We start from the raw sequence: 20,584 nt of genomic DNA, 5'->3' as shown, positions 1-20,584 counted from the left end.
GGTATGCGATAAGCAGGATCATGAAGTCTATTCTACAGACGGAGGACAGAGCTCTACTAGAGGGCAGCATCCCCCGGTTTTAAGCCAGGTCTTGATAAGAAATCCAGACTGAGATAAAATGAGATTGTGAAGAATAAAAGTCTTGTTTAACAGAGATCTTATGTTAGTTTCATGTAGCAGACGCTTGTATCCAAAGCGACGTACATCTTAGAGTTAACACAACACAAGCAAGGATCTAGTCAGGAGACAACAACAATGCAAGTAAGTGCCAAAAAACTAGGTTCAAGTCTGACAGGACACATCGGTGTCAACAGGCAGTGCACAAAGGCCAAGCATAGGGTGCATAGAAGTGATTTTTTTTTATTTTTTTTTTTAGTTTTATTAATACCATCAGGTGTGGAGGTGTTTGAGAAAGAGCCGGGTCTTTAGCTTCTTCTTAAAGATGGAGAGGGACTCAGCGGATCGGAGTTTGGTAACTCGTTCCACCATCGGCGAACTACAGAAGAGAAGAGTCTAGCGAGTGAATTAGGGCGCCGTTGTGGCGGACGTGCCAGGCGCCTTTCCTTAGCAGAGCGTACTGAGCGGGACTGAGTGTAGACCTGAATAAGGGAGTTCAGGTAGGCAGGAGCTATTTCAGTTGCTGTTTTGTAAGCGAGCATCAAGGTTTTGAATTTGATGCAGGCAGCCACTGGGAGCCAGTGGAGGGATATGAACAGCGGCGTGACATGTGCTGTTTTGGGTTGGTTGAAGACCAGACACGCCGCCGCATTCTGGATCATTTGCAGAGGTGTGAAGGTGCACGCAGGGAGACCTGCCAGTAAGGAGTTGCAGTAGTCAAAGCGTGATATAACAACAGCCTGTAGCAGGCGCTGTGCTGCATGCTCAAGACAGGTAGGGTGTAATTTTCCTGATGTTGTACAGGGCAAATCAGCACGACCGAGCAATCGAGGCCATGTGAACCTTAAAGGTTAGCTGGTCGTCAATCATGACACAGGTTTCGGGCAGACTTTGTGGGCACGAGTTGGGTTGATCCGAGCTGGATATCGATCTGCTGTTGTTATGGATGAAGGTAAGCTGCAGGTGGTGTTCTTCCATCCATGCAGAGATATCAGCAAGGCCCGACAATATCCGTGCTGAGACTGCGAGGTCATCAGGGGGGTTACACAACACAAACACTGGTGGAGCAGAAGGCTCAACTGAGAGTGAAGTCTTGATGGAGATCTGAGAAAGGCTGTCTGTATGAAGAGCAGACTGACAGTGTCTGACAGGTTTTGGTGGTCTACTGTTAATTATGACAGAGACGGGTGGACTGGAAGAGGACCAGGCTCAGCCAGAGAACTAGAGGGCTGTATCCTGTCAGAGGGAGAGCTGGAGAGACACATGATAGAGTTGGAAGTCACTCATTCAGCTGTCTGGAATGAACCAGGGATCAGACCTTTAGCCTAAATTCACCTGTTCAGTCCGTCAACACAGTTTCTAAACAGTAAACATGCTTTGCCACAGTGCTTCTCAGGTTAGTGGGAAGGCGACCGCTCTCTGACATTGTCTAAGTGAGATATTTCAGATTTGAGAATTTAAACGTTCTTTCTCTGAGCGTTCGTACCTGATCCCTGGTGGCCGACATACTTGAGCAGACATCTCCCCGTCTCGATGCTCCACAGCATGGCACTGTGGTCTGTTGGGTTAAGATTGACACGTGAAGATGTTAAGAGGGGTTTAGACATGTTACAAACCTGGAATTATGACCTCTCCTTTAATCACATATTTTCATTTTAGCTCGATAAAAATAACAACTGTGGTACGCCTCGGCATTTACACTTATTTTTGATATGCAAAATTCAGTTTTCTCAAATTAAGTTCCATCCATCCATTATCCGAACCGCTTATCCTGCTCTCAGGGTCGCGGGGATCCTGGAGCCTATCCCAGCAGTCATTGGGCGGCAGGCGGGGAGACACCCTGGACAGGCCACCAGGCCATCACTGGGCCGACACACACACACACACACACACACACACACACACACACACACACACACACACACACACACACACCTTGGGACAATTTAGTACGGCCGATTCATCTGACCTACATGTCTTTGGACTGTGGGAGGAAACCAGAGCCCCCGGAGGAAACCCACACAGACATGGGGAGAACATGCAAACTCCACACAGATGACGACCCGGGACGACCCCCAAGGTTGGACTACCCCGGCGCTTGAACCCAGGACCTTCTTGCTGTGAGGCGACCGCGCTAACCACTGTGCCACCGTGCCGCCTCAAATGAAGTTAAAGGTTTAAAATATTGCTGATTTCTAAACCTGCCACAGCTGAATGAGAATGGTGAAAATATGGACCAGAAAATAAAAATATAACTACACTTCTTGCTTTAATAATTCCAGGCGTTTACTACAGGTGTGTGGTGTGACTTAACAGTGTTATATGAGTTGAGGGCTCAGAACTCAAAGTAATGGAAAAATGTTGAGTGTGTGTGTGAGAGACAGACAGACAGACAGACAGACAGACAGACAGACAGACAGACAGACAGACAGACAGACAGACAGACAGAGACTGTACCTGCGGACGCTGTGCCCAGCACCATTGGCTGGGTTCTGGTGACACTCAGGTCCCAGATGCCGTCCCTGTGGCCCACATACTCCCTCACCAGCTGGCACACCGCTCTGGATGTGGTGGCCTTGAAACTGGACACGATCTAACGGTAACAGAGACACAATGTCACCACACAGATGTGGACCTCATGACTACAGACCCAACAGGGCTCCCACAGACCTTTGGAGCTGATAGGATGTATGCTTTTAATGGCGGTTCAGTGTGACCGTTAACTGGCCCAAATCACACTAACTAAACATGGACAGGAGTCACCACTTTGTCCACGTGTCCAGTTGTGTACATATGTGATGAACATGGAAGTCAGTTCTCCAGACTTTAGTTTGCAAAATCCAATTCTTTGCTGTAGAAGTGTTGGGGTTTATTTTGCTGGTTTCTCCAGAGCTGGGTGGGAACCCCGGGTCTCTCTGAGGGGAAGTGGGGTCAGCAGGACTCGGGATAAAGAGGAAGTGGTCAGCAGGGGGCCCCTACAATACGCCATCGCAAAGAAGCACAAGGTTGTGGTTCGCATTCATGTAACCAGTCGAATCTGGGTCCAAAAACATGAGCCAAACAATTTTTTATTTTCCTTTTTTTTTTGGGGGGGGGGGTCCCCCTTTTTCTCCCCAATTGTATCCGGCCAATTACCCCACTCTTTCGAGCCTTTCCGGTCACTGCTCCACCCCCTCTGCTGATCCGGGGAGGGCTGCAGACTACCACATGCCTCCTCTGATACATGTGGAGTCACCAGCCGCTTCTTTTCACCTGACAGTGAGGAGTTTCACCAGGGGGACGTAGCGCGTGGGAAGATCACATTATTCCCCCCAGTTCCCCCCCCCCTCCGAACAGGTGCCCCGACCGACCAGAGGAGGCGCTACTGCAGTGACCAGGACACATACCCACATCCAGCTTTCCACCCGCAGACACGGCCAATTGTGCCTGTAGGGATGCCCGACCAAGCCGGAGGCAACACGGGGATTCGAATCGCCGATCCCCGTGTTGCTAGGCAACGGAATAGACCGCAGTGCCACCCAGACGACCCAGCCAAGGAGGAAAGCTGTCTGCTTTTCAGACCGGGAGCATGTTTGATATAACATAAAATGCACCCAAGAGGGGAAAAAGCAGTGGCAAACAAATTGTTTGAACCACTACTGAACTCAGATCCAGTAGGAGCACAAATGTGAACACACATCATCACTACAGTTGGTGCCGTTGTCACATGTGGATTACTGCAAAATGCAAAGCTGCTAACCAACATTCTGGAGAGAGGGAGTGGTGAAGAAAACCCAGTTAAAGTCAAACAGGGGCTATTAAATTATAATTGTTATGTCAGTTGTGTCAACACCCCGGCGACCGGCGGTGATTACGTTAAAGATGGGGATGATACAAACTGGACTCTGGGTCCGTTTTTGACACAGACCACTAAACAAGTTCCAGCTGGAAGGAAGAAGCAGAGCAGAGAGAGGGGTGTCACACATTTGTGAAGTAACCTGGTCGTAAACAAGTCACAAAGCATCATTCAATTTTCTCAACTGTTGGAAGCTTAACGAAGTTAAATTAAAATTGCAGCCAAAAATAAAATGATGATGATGATGATGATGATGATCAGAAGGACACAGGCATGGTCAAAATGCCACTGGCAGGATGGTTTGATGGACGTCCTTACTGCCGGGAGTCGCTGGTGGTTTTGCAGGCAGCACAGTGGGCCGACACAAAGGTTCCCAAACTTTTTGCCAAGTCACAACACGAGACTCATCCAGATAAAATGTGATCAAATTGGAGGAGTTTGTGGCCCAATATGCATCTAGCTGATCTATAGCGTAGGCTAGATGGTCTGATGGGGATTCCCCCACCCCCTTTTCTCCCCAATTGTATCTAACCAATTACCCTACTCTTCCGAGCCGTCCCTCGCTGCTCCACCCCCTCTGCCGATCCGGGGACGGCTGCAGACTACCACATGTCTCCTCCGACACATGTGGAGTCACCAGCTGCTTCTTTTCACCTGACAGTGAAGAGTTTCACCAGGGGGACGTAGCGCGTGGGAGGATCACGCTATTTCCCCCCAGTTCTCCCTCTCCCCTGAACAGGCGCCCCGACCAACCAGAGGAGGCACTAGTGCAGTGACCAAGACACATACCCACATCCAGCTTCCCATCCGCAGACACAGCCAATTGTGTCTGTAGGGACGCCCGACCAAGCTGGAGGTAACACGGGGATTTGATCCGGTGAGCCCTGTGTTGGTAGGCAACGGAATAGACCACGACGCTACCCGGACGCCTGTGATGGGGATTTTGTTGCAAATGTAAAACATGACAATACGTCTTGGGGTAAGGTAACAGCAGAGAAAGTGAAATCAAATCTAAAGCCGTCACTATATCTCTTAGCACTTTCCATTAAGCTCTTCTGAATATTTCAATTTGCTTAAGACCCCCTGAGATCCTTTCTGTGACACCTAGGGGGCCCTAGACCCCTCCATGGGAACCAATGGTCTCACCTACATGCACTCTGGACGGCAGCTCTGAATTACACAGTGAATAATGGACATCTTTGGAGATAAGATTTCAATCAGAAATTTTGTCCCAAATGACTTACTTCTGAGCGAGCCGAGCTAGATGTACCGGTTTCCTGGTTTAGAGGAATGTAATGTGATGCAATGTTTCTGTCATTAGACTGCAATGAAGCGGGATTTAAAGGTTTTGATGGTGGATTTCAGCAAAATAAACAGATCTGGGTGCATGTGGCTGATAAAAATCAAATTCTGTGGCTCTGCCTGAGAATGATTAGGAATCCAGAATCTGTTCAAATGCGACATGGGTGCAACATGCCACATTTGAAATTAGGCAACAAGCATGAGAAGCCTCAGGGAAATGCGAAGCTTTGCAAAATTAGCTTGAATAAACTGTCTGAGTAGTCTCTAATGTACCCCGGAGTTGATGCCCTTCAGTACTCTGCCTGAGTGAGTGGTCTGCCGTGGCCATAACACTTTTTTCCCCCCCGGATTTTCCCCTCCTTTTTCTCCTCAATTGTATCCGGTCAATTACCCCACTCTCTGAGCCGTCTTGGTCACTGCTCCGCCCCCCCTGCTGATCCAGGGAAGGCTGCAGACTACGACATGTCTCCTCCGATACATGTGGAGTCGCCAGCCGCTTCTTTTCACCCGACAGTGAGGAGTTTCACCAGGGGGACGCAGCACATGGGAGGATCACGCTATTCCCCCCAGTTCCCCCTCCTCCCAGAACAGGCACCCCGACTGACCAGAGGAGACGCTAGTGCAGCGACCAGGACACATACCCACATCCGGCTTCCCACCCGCAGACACAGCCAATCGTGTCTGTAGGGACGCCCGACCAAGCCAGAGGTAACACAGGGATTCGAACCGGCGATCCCTGTGTTGGTAGGCAACGGAATAGACCGCCACGCTACCCAGACGCCCTCCATAAAACTTTTTTATTGTTAATCACTGAATTATTTCTTTAAAGCAGTGATATGAAATCATGTGCTGTCAAAGGCCAAGAGTCCGCAGGTTTCCGCTGCCAAAGAGCAACCCAGCTGATTCACTCATATCTGAAGCTGTGCTGTCAGTGCCATCAGGTGGTTTTGTGTTTGATAAAAAAAAAAAGAAAAACCCTGCATGCTAAACTCTTAAGCCTCTCCGGCACATGGCTCCATATCACTGGCAGTCAGAGAGGTATTTTGTCATTAGTAGAGCTGCTTTATGGAAGCCAACTATTTCATTTCAAAATGAAGCCCTCAGAGTCCATGAATGCTTCCACCTACAGCAGCTTGCAGAACACATTAGTGTTCCAGAGTCTAGTAAGGGTGACCCCTGTGGATCAAACCTCCATCCCTGACAGTGATACTGCCATTGTCCAGCCACTGAGGTTAACAGGGCGTGGAACTTCTAACTCAGGTCATGTTTTTGAGGTGCCCAAACCCACTGAGTCACAAAGGGAATTAAACCCTCTAACCCTGGTGGTAACAAAATGGAGAACAAAACTATATATGGCCAAGTTTCAACAGACCACACAGATGTTATCGTAATGGAACCAGGTCAATCTGAGTCAGCAGACAAAATGCCCTTTCACCTTGAGTCCATATCAATCAAGGTGTCAAGGGCATTTTCCACTGCTTGGAAAAGAAGTCTCCATTGTGTACCATTATGTGAATGCCAAAAAACAGTTAAATTAAAAATGAACGTAAAGAAGAGTTGCAACTTAACTGGAAAGCGTGTTAGTGAGATACTGAGTGTTATATCTCACATAGGAAGAATCGCTATAGAAAAAAAGTCCGCTCCTACATTTGGATGGCCAGGTGCCTTGGGGAGGGTGTGTCAACCCCGTGACTGGGCTGCTCATACATATTGGCACACAGGGGGGCAGGGGGAGAAATCAAACAAATTACCCATGAGTCTCCACCCCACAACTCCCAGCTGGTTACGCTGAAGTTGCGGGATCCACCTACTCTGGCATGGCAAGAATTTGAGCGCGGCTGAGAGCAAAAGGTGAAACAGAGAGCAGTTCTTTTCTTGAACACTTCAATTCAACCAGGTTAATCTTGGCTAAACAAAACCAGACAAGAGACCCAAGTTAGAGTCTAAACGTGACAGGAAGTCACGTTTTGTTGACAGTTACTACAGGAATACAGGACTGTGCAGTTTTTTTTCTGAGTAAGAAACATCCAGATGACACTCAAATCATTGCATCCTTAACAAAACTTTCCCAGTTACTTCTGGATTATTGTGCATATGGCAGTGGACAAAAATACAACATTTACCTTGCTGGTAGAAGCCTTGTAGGTGGTCTTTAGTTTCTGGGACAGCTGGCTCGTGCTATGACTGGCTGTAAACAAACACAATTTGAAAAAAAGAGATAATTGGAGAAAAACAAGGATGTCATCAAGCGTGATATTCACAAGAGGACCTTTAGAATACCAGTTAGAATGAACTACTGGAACAATTTTGCAAGTGAAATTCAAAAACTAAAAAATGAAGACAACTTATGAAACTACCTGCATGTAGTAACACATTTTTAAACCATCCCAAACTAAATTCATTCATTCATCCGTTATCCAAACTGCTTATCCTGCTCTCAGGGTAGTGGGGATGCTGGAGCCTATCCCAGCAGTCATTAGGGAGCAAGCAAGGAGACACTCTGGACAGGCTGCCAGACCATCCCAGGGCATGCACGCACACACACACACACACACACACACACACACACACACACACACACACCTAGGGACAATTTAGTATGGCCTATTCACCTGACCTACATGTCTTTGGACTGTGGGAGGAAACCGGAGCAGCCGGATGAAACCCACGCAGACACGGGGAGAACATGCAAACTCCACACAGAGGATGACACGGGATGACCCCCTAGGTTGGACTACCCTGGGGGGCTCAAACCCAGGACCTTCTTGCTGTGAGGCGACCACGCTAACCACTGCGCCACTGTGCCGCCCCCAAACTAAATTTAAGCCTTTAAAATTCCAAATTCAAATGTGTTCCAAGACCTTCTCAGGACTTAGGTTTGGATCATATAACTTCAGACATTTCAAGACCCTTCCAGGCACTGCAGATACCCTGATAACTCCGAAACAAAAATGCAACATGAGGAAAAATACAAATGAAAGGTAAAAACCAATTCACACTGACATTTTCACCACGTGACTGAAAGAATATCTTCTATCTACTCTGATGAGCAGGGACACCACTAAATCTCACCTTTCGTTTTCAGGGCTCCTTTGGCCAAATCTCCCCCATCAACAGTCTGTCCTTCTGCTGTCAGCCGGTCATTCAGGGTTTCATTCTCTCGCCGCACTGAAAGTCAACATGGAGGATGCATGTTTTAGGCTGACAGCAATATGTCATCCTGCACATTACAGCAAATGTCTTGGTACGGCAAACAGATTTTAACCGATGAACTGCCCTAAAAACGTGCCAGTTGGATATTAGTTTATCCTACTTGGCTGAATTATCACTACCACTGTTTTGTTTTTTTCTGGGGGGGGGGGGGATTTGGCTTCCCCCCCTTTTTTCTCCCCAATTGTATCTGGCCAAATACCCCACTCTGCCGAGCCGTCCCCGGTTGCTGCTCCACCCCCTCTGCTGATCCGAGAAGGGCTGCAGACTACATGTCACCAGCCGTTTCTTTTCACCTGACAGTGAGGAGTTTCACCAGAGGGATGTAGTGTGTGGGAGGATCACGCTATACCCCCGTTCCCCTTCCCCGCTGAACAGGTGCCCCAACCGACCGCTGGAGGCGCTAGTGCAGCGATCAGGACACATACCCACATCCGACTTCCCACCCGCAGACACGGCCAATTGTGTCTGTAGGGACAACCATGGGGACGTAACATGGGTTTCGACCCGGCAATCCCCGTGTTGGTAGGCAACGCAATAGACTGCTACACTACCCGGACGCCCATCACTACCACTGTTTGATTTGTTTCACCCTTTTTTGCAGTTCTTTTATGAACTGTTTTTGTAAGATGCTCGTGAAGCACTTTGCACATTTTAGGAAAGGTGAACATGAATCTTTTTTTAATTCACCTTTTTTCCAACTATGAAGCTGTAAACTTGTTCAATCATAAAAAAGGATAATAGTGTGGTGTCAAAACATGGGTTCACTATTTTCTGCACCTTTAGTAATCATACCTGTTGACTTTTGTAGGCTTAAATGATTGCCCTGTGTTTAAGCCCCACAAGAAGATTCAGCAATAATGGGTGACGTTTTTGTCTGTACGATTCCTAATGATGCCTGCCAACGATTTAATGAGATCTGGGCTCAAAATAAAGTAAACCAGGGGGCGCCAGGGTAGTGTGGTGGTCTATTCTGTTGCCTACCAACAAGGGGTTCGCCGGTTCGGATCCCCGTGTTACCTCCAGCTTGGTCGGGCGTCCCTACAGACACAATTGGCCGTGTCTGCGGGTGGGAAGCCAGATGTGGCTATGCGTCCTGGTCGCCACAGTAGCTACTCCTCTGGTCGGTTGGGGCGCCTGTTCGGGGGGGGGGCGGGGGGACTGGGGGGAATAGCGTGATCTTCCAACACGCTACATCCTCCTGGCGAAACTCCTCACTGTCAGGTGAAAAGAAGCGGCTGGCGACTCCACATGTATCAGAAGAGGCATGTGGTAGTCCACAGCCCTCCCCAGATAGGCAGAGGGGGTGGAGCAGTGACCGGAATGGCTCGGAAAAAAAAAAAATTCCATAAATACATACATACATACATACATACATACATACATACATACATACATACATACATACATACATACAGAAAGTTAGCCTATCCTTTAAAGATCACAAGAAATTGCACTCAGAGTGCATCTTGCTTCTATAAAGTGATGCACGTCCACATAAAACATGAAATTAGAGTGGAACTCTGGGGAGGAGAAATCATAGGAAGGGATGATTGGATTGGATCCTGTCATTTTCCCCTTTGCAGGTTTCATTTGATGGTAGAGGGAAAACCATTTATGATATTCTCGGTTCAATGGTCGCTGGCCTGCCATCTTGGACTTGTGAAGCAATCACAAAAACTTGGCCATTTAAGAGGTGGTTAACATGATTATATTTTGACGTAAAATAAGTAAAAAAATTTGAATTTTTGTGATTTTCTTGGGCATAAATCGTTCAACAGGTGTATAATATGACTGGTGAAATGAACAATGTAAATAAAGACAGTTTTCCTTTCTCATTGTCTCTAAGCATCTGTGACTGAGCAGCTTACGTTCAAGGTTTTCAATGTAGAGATTCTCAAACTCTCTCTCAATCTGACCGAACAGATCCAGAAGGTTGCTCCTGAGCGACAGCGGGAGTTTTGAATCCTGCAGGAGAAGAAAGAGAACATCGATTGACATGAGAACCCCTCTAAACCAGAGACCTGAGCATCTGAGGTATGCAGATATTCTCATAGCTATTGTTCCAAGCTCATGGTCCTTTCTGACATCAAACTTGTCCTTGTTTTTATGCTGAGCATCCAACAAAGACACATTTCTAGCCTCTTAATAAAACTTAAAACTTGATTTGACATTTTACTGAGCTTAAACTTGAGAACTTGCTGTGAGACCTACAAAGTGGAGAAATGGGTTTGTGACCCAAAAGCTTCAAATCTGAATCTGGGCAAAGACAAGACAGCAACTGTACAACACTCTTGTTTTTTGAAGCGACCACTACCAAGGTACACTCAACTCCGGGTTGCCTAACTGAAGGGCTACGTGACCAGCAGTGGGAATCTGAGGCTGTCCTTGGAAAGCTCCTAGACGTGAATGTGAATTAATTTTAAGAAAGCGGGGCAGGCATCAGCGAAAAATAGCATGCCCGATCTGGAAGATAAGTTTCACTTATGATACAAACCACTAATGATAAGAATTACCAACACCACACTCGCTCAAAGATTTTATTTGCAATCAGGACATCTGCAACATTCAACCAGTTAAACTTTATGCCTCATAAAGTCATTTAATGCCAGTTAACATAAGCTACTATCACTGCCATATTCTAAAAAAGTATGATCTACTTAGTTGGGAAAACCTCATCAAATACAAAAATGTCTGGCTAGTTTATAAGACCCTGTGATGGCCTGGTGGCCTGTCCAGGGTGTCTCCCCGCCTGCCGCCCAATAACTCCAGCCTCCCCATGACCCCGAGAGCAGGATAAGCAGTTTGGATACTGGATGGATGGATGGGTAGTTTATAAGATCATGCATGGTTTCCCTCCTCCTCCTCTGTCCAGCTTCATCACCTTCAAATCTACCACAAACAGAGCTACTAGAGGTGCAGCTAGAGGGGACTGCACAACCCCACTCTAAAGAGCTGCAATTAGTCCAGCCGTCTCCTCCTTTAGAGCATCACATCAATGAAACTCAGTAACACAATCCGAGTCCCATCCTATTATATTCATTTCAGAGTAATGTCAAGAAATGGCTTATGAAGAACCAACATCGTCAACATTGATGCTATTCACACACACCTTTAATGTGTTGTTTAACTGTATTGTACATTATAGTACATAATGCTTATATGTACATTACATTAACATTTACATGATACATTATAGCTTATATCATAGTGCTTGTTTTTTTAACTGTGTTCTGTAAAGTGTCCTTGAGAGCTCTGAAAGGCATCCAAAAATAAAATGCATTACTATTATTATTATTATTATCATTATTAGCTGTGTTGTATGTCTGTTTTTTGTCTGCTTTTTTATACATATATGATTTTCTATGTTATCTTTATCTTTTTCTGCATTATTTGTATATTCTGTATATGGAAACTAGCCTCTTAGCTAACTTGGGTACATTTACATTTGTTTCAAATGTTCATTAATGTACATTGTCCCTTCCCCAATAAGCATTTGAATAAATACAAGACCAATTTCTCAGGCGAGTTAAATGTGAGAGACAGATCTGAAGGCAGGTCTGAAGGAGAACACTCCATTCTGACCGGAAAAGAAGCGCAAACGGAAAGCACATTTCAAGTCTTCTAAAATGAATTTGAAAATTAAAATAACTAATTCAACTACATTTTACACCTTTTGAGTCTTGAATTTATTTTTTTAAAGTTGGATTTTTCCATTTTTCTCCCCAATTGTATACGACCAATTACCCCACTCTTCCGAGCTGTCCCGGTCGCTGCTCCACCCCCTCTGCCGATCTGGGGAGGGCTGCAGACTACCACATGCCTCCTCCCACACATGTGGAGTCGCCAGCCACTTCTTTTCACCTGACAGTGAGGAGTTTCACCAGGGGGACGTAATGCGTGGGAGGATCACACTATTCCCCCCAGTTCCCCCTCCCCCCCAAACAGGCGCCCCGACCGACCAGAGGATCCACTAGTGCAGCGACCAGGACACATACCCACATCCGGCTCCCCACCCGCAGACACGGCCAATTGTGTCTGTAGGGACACCCAACCAAGCAGGTGGTAACACGGGGATTCAAACCGGCGAACCCCGTGTTGGTAGGCAACGGAATAGACCGCCACGCTACACGGACGCCATTTGATTGTAATTTTGAGCCAAATGCTCACAGTTGAATAAGGTTCACTTGAGTCGTATTTTGGCAAGATGAGGACTCTCTTATGTGTAAGTGCCACTCTAGCTGCTGGGTTAAGCTAATTTTGTTTTATGAAAATCCTACAAAATTAATTTTCCCCATACCCGATGGCCTATCCCTATTAATGCCTGCAGGGAAAATAACTTGTTATACAGTAGAAGCCTTCAAAATTATATACTGTACATATACTGCACTATATACTGTATACTATATGCGTACAGTATAAGTATATACTATATACTGTACATAAAAAAATTTACCTACTATATGTATTAATGTCTTTTTATCACAGCACTCATCACATCTTCACACTATCTGTACCCTGTTTACAGTTGAAAGAAATGGTTTCACCTGTATACAGTCACTCCTTGCAAATATCCCTGAAGATGGCGGTGTTGTTATTCTATGTGAGTACACGGGGAGCCACTAAACCGGAGTCACATTCATGTATGTGCAAAAATACTCGGCCAATAAAGACAATTCCCATTCTGAACAACTGACCTGAATAGATCAGCACAAAACTGCTCAACACTGTAAAGAGACCAGGGGTATCACATTATCACCTTGTCGTTTCATCTGTAATATTACACTCGCTTTTCTGGCTAAGAATAGCAACACGGTGCTTACTGGGGCTCTTTCACAAATGCTCTGATTTCAGGGATCGAACAGACGGAATCAAAGTGCCCTTGAAAAAGACACCGAACCTTTGTGTGCTCACTCATTTTAAACTACTCTGGGACAATAATGTCAGGTAAAAGCATCACATTTAACAAAAAGAATCAAAATTCCCAATGGGTATTGAGGTTTATGAAAATGAAGTGAAAAGGCACAGCTTATGTTGACTTGAAATAACAGAAAGGCCTCATGGGATGCCACGACAAGGGAAAAGGGCAGCCTCAGTGCTCTTATCACAAAACGAAATGCTGGAGGAAGAAAATAAAGGACTCCAACATGAAACTCGCGAGCGATCAATAAAAGCTCTCGTGGCTCCACCAAAGTCTCAACAACACAAGCCAAATATGGAAACTGACTCAGCTGCATACACAGACTGGCCGTGGAAACCAGACACGAAGTACCAGACTTTGTCCTAAGGAGCTCAGTGAAGCGTTGTGCTGGCCTTCACAGACTGATGGTAACAGTGGCTGATGTTTGAGTACAGCGTGCTACGCCACAGTGCACCCATTAGACTAAACGCACCTCAGGAGGAATTAGCCGGAAGACGAGGCTACAGCTAGGGGCGGAAATCCTGAAGACCAAAGCCTGGCTTGTGGAGAACATGTTGGATGACTGCGTCGTGCGGCTTTAAAAAGCCTGCCATTCACATTAGAACAAAGAGAGGAATCTTTTTTTATGATGTTTAAAATAACAAATTCTGACCTAGTTCGAGTAGCTGTCAACGAGGCATGTAAGAAAACATCAATACACTTGATTATCGTGATGCTATCTTTCATAATTTTGTAGTGATTTTCACAAACACTGCATCAATTATTAAGATTACGCAAACATCCGGCTTGGTCGGGCGCCCCTACAGACACAACTGGCCATGTCTGCGAGTGAGAAGCCGGATGTGGGTATGTGTCCTGGTCGCTGCACTAGCGCCTCCTCTGGTTGGTCGGGGCACCTGTTCGGGGGGAGGGGGAATAGTGTGATCCTTCCACGCCCTACGTCCCCCTGGCGAAACTCCTCACTGTCAGGTGAAAAGAAGCGGCTGGCGACTCCACATGTCTTAGAGGAGGCATGTGGTAAGAGTCGGCAGAGGGGGTGGAGCAGCGACCAAGATGGCTATAAAGAGTGGGGTAATTGGCCAAGTACAACTGGGGAGAAAAGGGGGGAGGGAATCCCCCCCAAAAAAAGATTACGTACATAAAGATGTATCAGCGTCACTACTTCATTGTGTAATTTCTATCTCTGACCACGAGGTGAATGGCGCACTATTGTAAAAGAGCTGCACAGAACCACAACAACAGCAGGTATGGTCACCACCATGCTAGATATGACTGATCACTCTGATTCAAAGCATAATAAGGTGTTTCCTTTGATATTTTTCTAAATTTTTGACAAAATACCGCAATACATCGCAGTGTTTGCAGTATCATAACACAATATGCTGAATCGTGACACTTGTACCATGATAAAGATCACATCATCAAATCCTTGCCAACACACAGCCCTAGTGTCTACAAAGGAATCTAGATCAGACGCTTACAGGGCAGGGAGCAAGTGAGGGGTGGTAGAGAGCAGGTATGTCAGCAGGGGGCATCAAGCGGTATCTCCCATCATTACAGATGAATTAGACCTTACTGGGGCCCTTCGGTCTGACACCTACACAAGGACCCCCAGACGAGTCGCCAGCCCATGCCCACTTTCAGCTCTCATCAAACCCACACTACACCAGTACATCACCAAGTCTAGATATGACGTTCTAGTGGGGGGGGGGGGAGGACTCTTGGTGGAACTAGACTACCCGAAGAGACTCTGAAGACCTGGAACTTACCTCCGTTCTCAAGTAGGAGTCCAGATTATCAGAGGACTAGGGAGAAGCAGGCCAGTGTGAAAAACAAAACAAAACAAAAATTAACATCCATAAGTGAAGGGATTAGACTGGAAGCACCACGTCCGGTCAGATGCGGCTCCTTCGGACAGACCACCCCCAGATCAGCTTGACAGGGTGGAGAGAAATGCTACTCTGCTGCAGGGCTCCACATCTAAATCACACCCTTGCAGGGTTTCCACAGTTAACAGTCAAACATTACTAGTATATTAGCAATACTGAAACACTGCATTTGGTATAGGTGATAAAGCTATAGGTTTTATATAGTTGAATAAAGTCAAAACAATGATATGAGATCTCAAAGTAGCACGGTTCTTCAAAACGTTATGGCCAGTAATTGATTAATTTTGTGATCAAAATCCCTTGCAAACAATTTCGCTTCCCCTCCCAGTTGTGCCACAGTCACATGACACGTAGGGTTTACCTGCCAGTCCACAGTAAAATGGGCAATGGTCATGCTAGCTGGTACCTTTTCACGATAAGAGGTAATAGAGAATTAGAGATGCACCGATCAGTCGGCCGGTGACCAGACTCGGCCGATTTTTCAGCTTGATCAGCCGTGACCAGTGACCGGCTGGCCAGTCTCAAGATGCATCCGATTCTGTGCCGGTCAAACTTACATGCATGTGCCGCACTATGGTTCACATCGTGCACACGGCAGCATCGACAGTAACGTCACAACCACACACACACACACACACGCTAAAATATGTCGTCAAAAACTGTGGATTACTTTGGGAAAATAAAACATGTTAGATAAAGTGGGATATACTGCAATTCATTTTCAGTTGGATTTTATTTGTAGAAAAAGCTCTGTCCAGTAACCTAGAGCCCTTTTTTGGGGGGTGGGGGGGATTTGTTTGGGTCAGAGTGAGAGAAGGTGCTGTAAACTGGTGCAGTTTTGCAGAATATGTGAAAGTTATTTAATAGTCAGTGTTTTACTATGAACATACAATTGAAATTCCCATTAAAGAAAAGTTACAAAAATGTTTGTGTATGCTGTCAATTATAGTTCTTAGAAGAAAAAAAAAAAATAGAATCAGCCAAAATCGGAATCGGCGGGTCAGACTTTTATAGAACAGAAATCGGCCAAGAAAATTGCAATGGGTGCATCTCCATAGAGAACATAAGTCTATACAAGCCTTGGTTGTAAAGAAAACACGTACCTTATTAATCAACCGGCCAAGAACACAGAGAGTGAAAGCTGCGGCCTAATCTCCTTATTCACTTATAGCCTGAGAAACCTAGCCTGGATTAAGAGCTGATAATGCATCGAGGCTGCAAGACTCGATTCAGAAGAGCACATCTATGCTTCACTCCATCATAGGCACTGTCTTAGATTTAGGACCAGACTTAGGACAGCATCCAGGACCACTGATTAGGATGCACTTTGTGGCCCATTTTGGTACGATCCATTATTTCAAATCGACATCTGCAACCTTCTGCTGTCTAAAGCAAAGTCTGACTCAATACAAAGTCATTTAATTTCCCTTAAGAATAAGCACAGCAAAATCTGACTTAATTTATCCAGATAAGAGAAGTTTAAATGGACGGAGGTTATCTGGAGCCATCTGTTTGGAATGATGAGGTGCTTAAGATGGTTGTGTAAGGTTTGTTTCATGCTTTCTGTGGTCGTCTACAACACAAACCATTACCCTCCGAACATATACCTTTAAAACTAATTGGTGTACGGCTTAAAACAAGAGTGCTCACTACTATTGGCACCAACAGCAGAAAGGTGGGCCAAAGGAAACAGCATGGCTCATGACATGCTGCTTGCAGAAGTGATTGGCAAGTAATTATGGTTGACGATTCTGAAATTAATTTTTTTTAGTCCAGTTCTTAATGTGATGCAGAAGCCCTTACTTTGCGGGGAGGGACTCTTTCACATCTCAAGTATTCCTTATAAACTCCTTTATAATGATCTCTATGTCTCAATGGCAGTTCACATTTCTCATTTTTTCTTCACTCTTGGTGCAAAATTATCTCACTCCTACTGGATATAACAAGGGAGACAGGGGCTTTTAAACATCAAATGGTGTGGCTCAAATGGTCCGCCCTTTGATGGACTGGCCTATGATGGATGGGCGGCTTGTCCAGTGTTTCTCCCCGCCTGCCGCCCAGTGACTGCAAGGATAGGCTCCAGCATCCCCGTGACCCTGAGTAAGGATAAGCGGTTTGTATAATGAATGAATGAATGAGTGGTGCGGCTCCCTTCCTCCCTCTTCCACTGATCTCTGTTCCCCTGCCCTTTGTGGAAATACTGAATAGAAAAGTACCACTTCATACAGATATTACCCATTACCCACACACCTTCCTAACTTGCAAATGCCATAAGAAGGTATTCTGATAATTCTAAGTGTTTTAAAATTGCTGTGCTCATGTCATGGTATGAGCAAACTAGGCTGTGGGCTGTTTCTGGCCATGTCATGGTGGCATATGGTATTAGAGTAACATCGGTGGTATCAACTCATTATTAACTGAAAAACGTTGTTACTGGAACGCTAGCATTTGGCAACTCAGATGAATAAATATGAACACGTGCAACAATGCGCCTACCTTACTGACCACCCACAGTGTAAGGCTTGATGCCACTGCCCAGCCACGTGGTGTTGCTTTCAAACTACAGTGTAAGCTTGGATCTATTATGGTATCATGCATGCAGCAGTGTTTCCAAACCTTGAGTCAGTGAGCCAAATGACGGCACAGGATTAGCAATGCACATTAAAGGAAACCAAAGTCCTGCCCAAACTGCTATAGTGGTGAAAGGCAGTAATACCGGTGTGTTAAAGGGTAGCAACAGCTATGTTCAAATGGTACCACTGCAGCAAGTCAGTTAGCTGTAAATAAATTTGACCTTGACTTTGACCCTGATCGGTCCTCACCTGCCCCTCTAGCATCTCCCTCTGCAGGCTGGGGCGCTCCTGCTCTGTGCTGTTGGTCCTGCGGATGGACAGACTATGGGACTTCCTCTTCTGTTTGGTCTGGCGGGCAGAGGCACCGCTCCCGCTTTCCACCGGCATCCCTCCTTCCAGAACCTCACTGCTTGTTCAAACTGTAACAACAGGACGCATAACAAGAGGGGCGCTGGTTCATATATGTCCAGGTATTAGTGGGTGAGAATGCAATGGTCAATGTGTCCTTCAGTCTTAACCTGGTCAAAGGGAGCTACTCAGTGGCTCAGAGCTGAACAGTATGGCAATACTAAACAGCTTTCAAATGTGAGCGATCAGACCCAAAAGTATGAAAAAAAGTCATTACCAGAGAAGAAAATGTTAAAAAGGGGACCACACTGGAAATACGATGATACAACATTTAGTCTACAGTACAGAAAATCCTTTGCACCAAATAATAGGACTAGATGGTAGGAGCATATGAGAATATCGAGTTGTTACATATTTTCTGATTTGAACATATCTTTGAATATTTACAATGGTAGCTTTCAAAAGCCCTCTTACATGCTAGGTTATGTTGGGATACATGACTACATCTTCACAGATAATGACAGCTGTCATTAAGTAGCAACAATCATTCGTTTGGATAACGGGGTTGACAAACCATTAAACATTTTGAAGCCTTCTCATGCTCACCGCTTCAAATCTAAGTCACCTTCTCTGAGGATGAGCATATCGTTTTAATGCATTCTCCTGTCAAAGTTCCAGATCTGAATTTAAGACGGGTGACCACTGGCATAGTACGCTAATGTAATAAATGGTGCTACCCGTCAGCAGGGGTGCGAGGGCACCAACAAATGTAAATGATGTCAGGTACGAGTCTTATTTATTCAGGCCTAATTATTTGTTATCATAGCCAATACTGACGAGGAAGCTGCTCGGGTTTAGCTACCACCCAATAAACCGGACAGCCCCCAACCATGCCTTGCAGTTACCTTCTAAAATCCCAACAGACAATCCTTATAAGTTCTAAAACTACCACAGAGAAGCATTCTAAAGTCCATGACACCCACACCACTTAAGTCAATGAGAGAATTGGGGGGGGGGTAATTTTTAGCAAAAGAAAATGAATGCATCGACTAAAGAAAAAGCTGGTTTTCAGTTATGTCATGTCGCTTATTAATCATTATTCAAAGAAAGGATTCCACTTGGTTAAAGCATTTTTCTTCTCAGAGACGGTGTTCTGACCTCAGTGTTAACCGGCTGAATAAACAACAGGTTAACAACACCGAGCGTTGAATTTTCAGTTTTTCAACTTGCTGGCACAAGCAGCATTCCTAGAGGCAACATTTCATCCAAAGTGAGCAGGTGACTATTCACATTATTTACGCTCTTTTCCCCACATTTATTTCATGAAATCAATTCTATATATAGTCTCAGATTATGGAAATCCTGCTCCTAACGCCATTGCTGCAAAACTGTAATCTTAATCATGTTGTCCATCAGTGATTAATGGAATTTATCAAGAGAGGGTTGTAGACAAAGACAAACGGATTGAATGTAACACAACTATTTTCACAAAGCTGGCTTCAAACCAGGGCTGCAATATATGCAAGCAGAAACTATACGGCAGGCATGCAACTGTTCAAATAGCTATAAAAACCTGGTCTTGAGCAGTCTACACAAGACTTGAGCACAGCAGGGGAGTGCAAGCTGCAGGCACGCATGACACACCGTATGAATACACCTGCGCACTTTGGCAGCAATAAAAATAATAATAATAATTCAAAATCCGAATGACGTCGAAGGGGGGGGTCCTTGCTAGCAGGGAACGCCGAAATTTACCACGAAAAGCACGAAAATCCATGCATTCCAGATAACGCCGTTTACTGCGACGAGGCTTCTCCCGCTGGTGTTCGCCCGGGACGAGACCAAGGACACACGTCCAGCCTGGTGGGGGGGGGACAATGGACCTCTATTCAGTTGCAGCCCGCCTCGTCCGCGCACTTTTACATCATGCAAATCGCGCCGCACCGCGTTTCCGTGAGCGAACCGTACCGTGTAAAGCAACCTCCGGCCGGGCTGGCTGGTCGGTAAGGAGACCTCGGCTGGTGCGCCTGGCGTGAAACGGGATTAGCGTTAGCTCGACAGCTAGGCTACCGACATGCTAGCAGGCTAGCCCGCCCAAAACACAGAAAGCGACTCACCGTCAGCTCTTAAAAAACACAGGCTTTCACTCCCGACGCCTGGCTAAAGAGCTTAACGCCGCGGCCATTCTTCCTCGGGGAGGAGGGGGGGGGACAGACGTTCACTGGGGTTTCAGGAGAGCTCCTGGCTTTGGACGGCCGGAGGGACGGAGCGCACAACAACACTGACGACTTCCGGGAGACGACGGACTCACTTCCGGTCCAGGTTTTTTTTCTTCTTCTAACAAAACCGCTTTGCTGGAACGTGCCGTCCAGCTGCGACAGAGGTGTGC

At 45.9% G+C, this 20,584-nt stretch overlaps 1 protein-coding gene across 1 annotated transcript in view; it reads right to left on the bottom strand.

Annotated features, from left to right (window-relative positions):
- The window catches only part of LOC130123865 (WD repeat-containing protein 37), a 28,146-nt gene extending 7,699 nt beyond the window's left edge, over window positions 1-20,447 (bottom strand). Inside the window, exons 1-8 of the mRNA XM_056293176.1 lie at window positions 20,313-20,447; window positions 18,097-18,266; window positions 10,336-10,432; window positions 8,327-8,422; window positions 7,378-7,442; window positions 7,006-7,092; window positions 2,575-2,710; window positions 1,604-1,675 (exon numbers count right to left, since the gene is read on the bottom strand). Of these exons, the coding sequence (XP_056149151.1) occupies window positions 1,604-1,675; window positions 2,575-2,710; window positions 7,006-7,092; window positions 7,378-7,442; window positions 8,327-8,422; window positions 10,336-10,432; window positions 18,097-18,234 (691 nt within the window). The 5' untranslated portion in view covers window positions 18,235-18,266; window positions 20,313-20,447. The remainder of the gene's footprint in view (window positions 1-1,603; window positions 1,676-2,574; window positions 2,711-7,005; window positions 7,093-7,377; window positions 7,443-8,326; window positions 8,423-10,335; window positions 10,433-18,096; window positions 18,267-20,312) is intronic.
- Between the last annotated feature and the right edge of the window lie 137 nt (window positions 20,448-20,584).

Source organism: Lampris incognitus, chromosome 14, assembly GCF_029633865.1.
Source record: "Lampris incognitus isolate fLamInc1 chromosome 14, fLamInc1.hap2, whole genome shotgun sequence".
NCBI lineage: Eukaryota > Metazoa > Chordata > Actinopteri > Lampriformes > Lampridae > Lampris > Lampris incognitus.
Note: the sequence above shows the minus strand (reverse complement) of the source record. Positions and strands in the feature narration are given on the sequence as shown.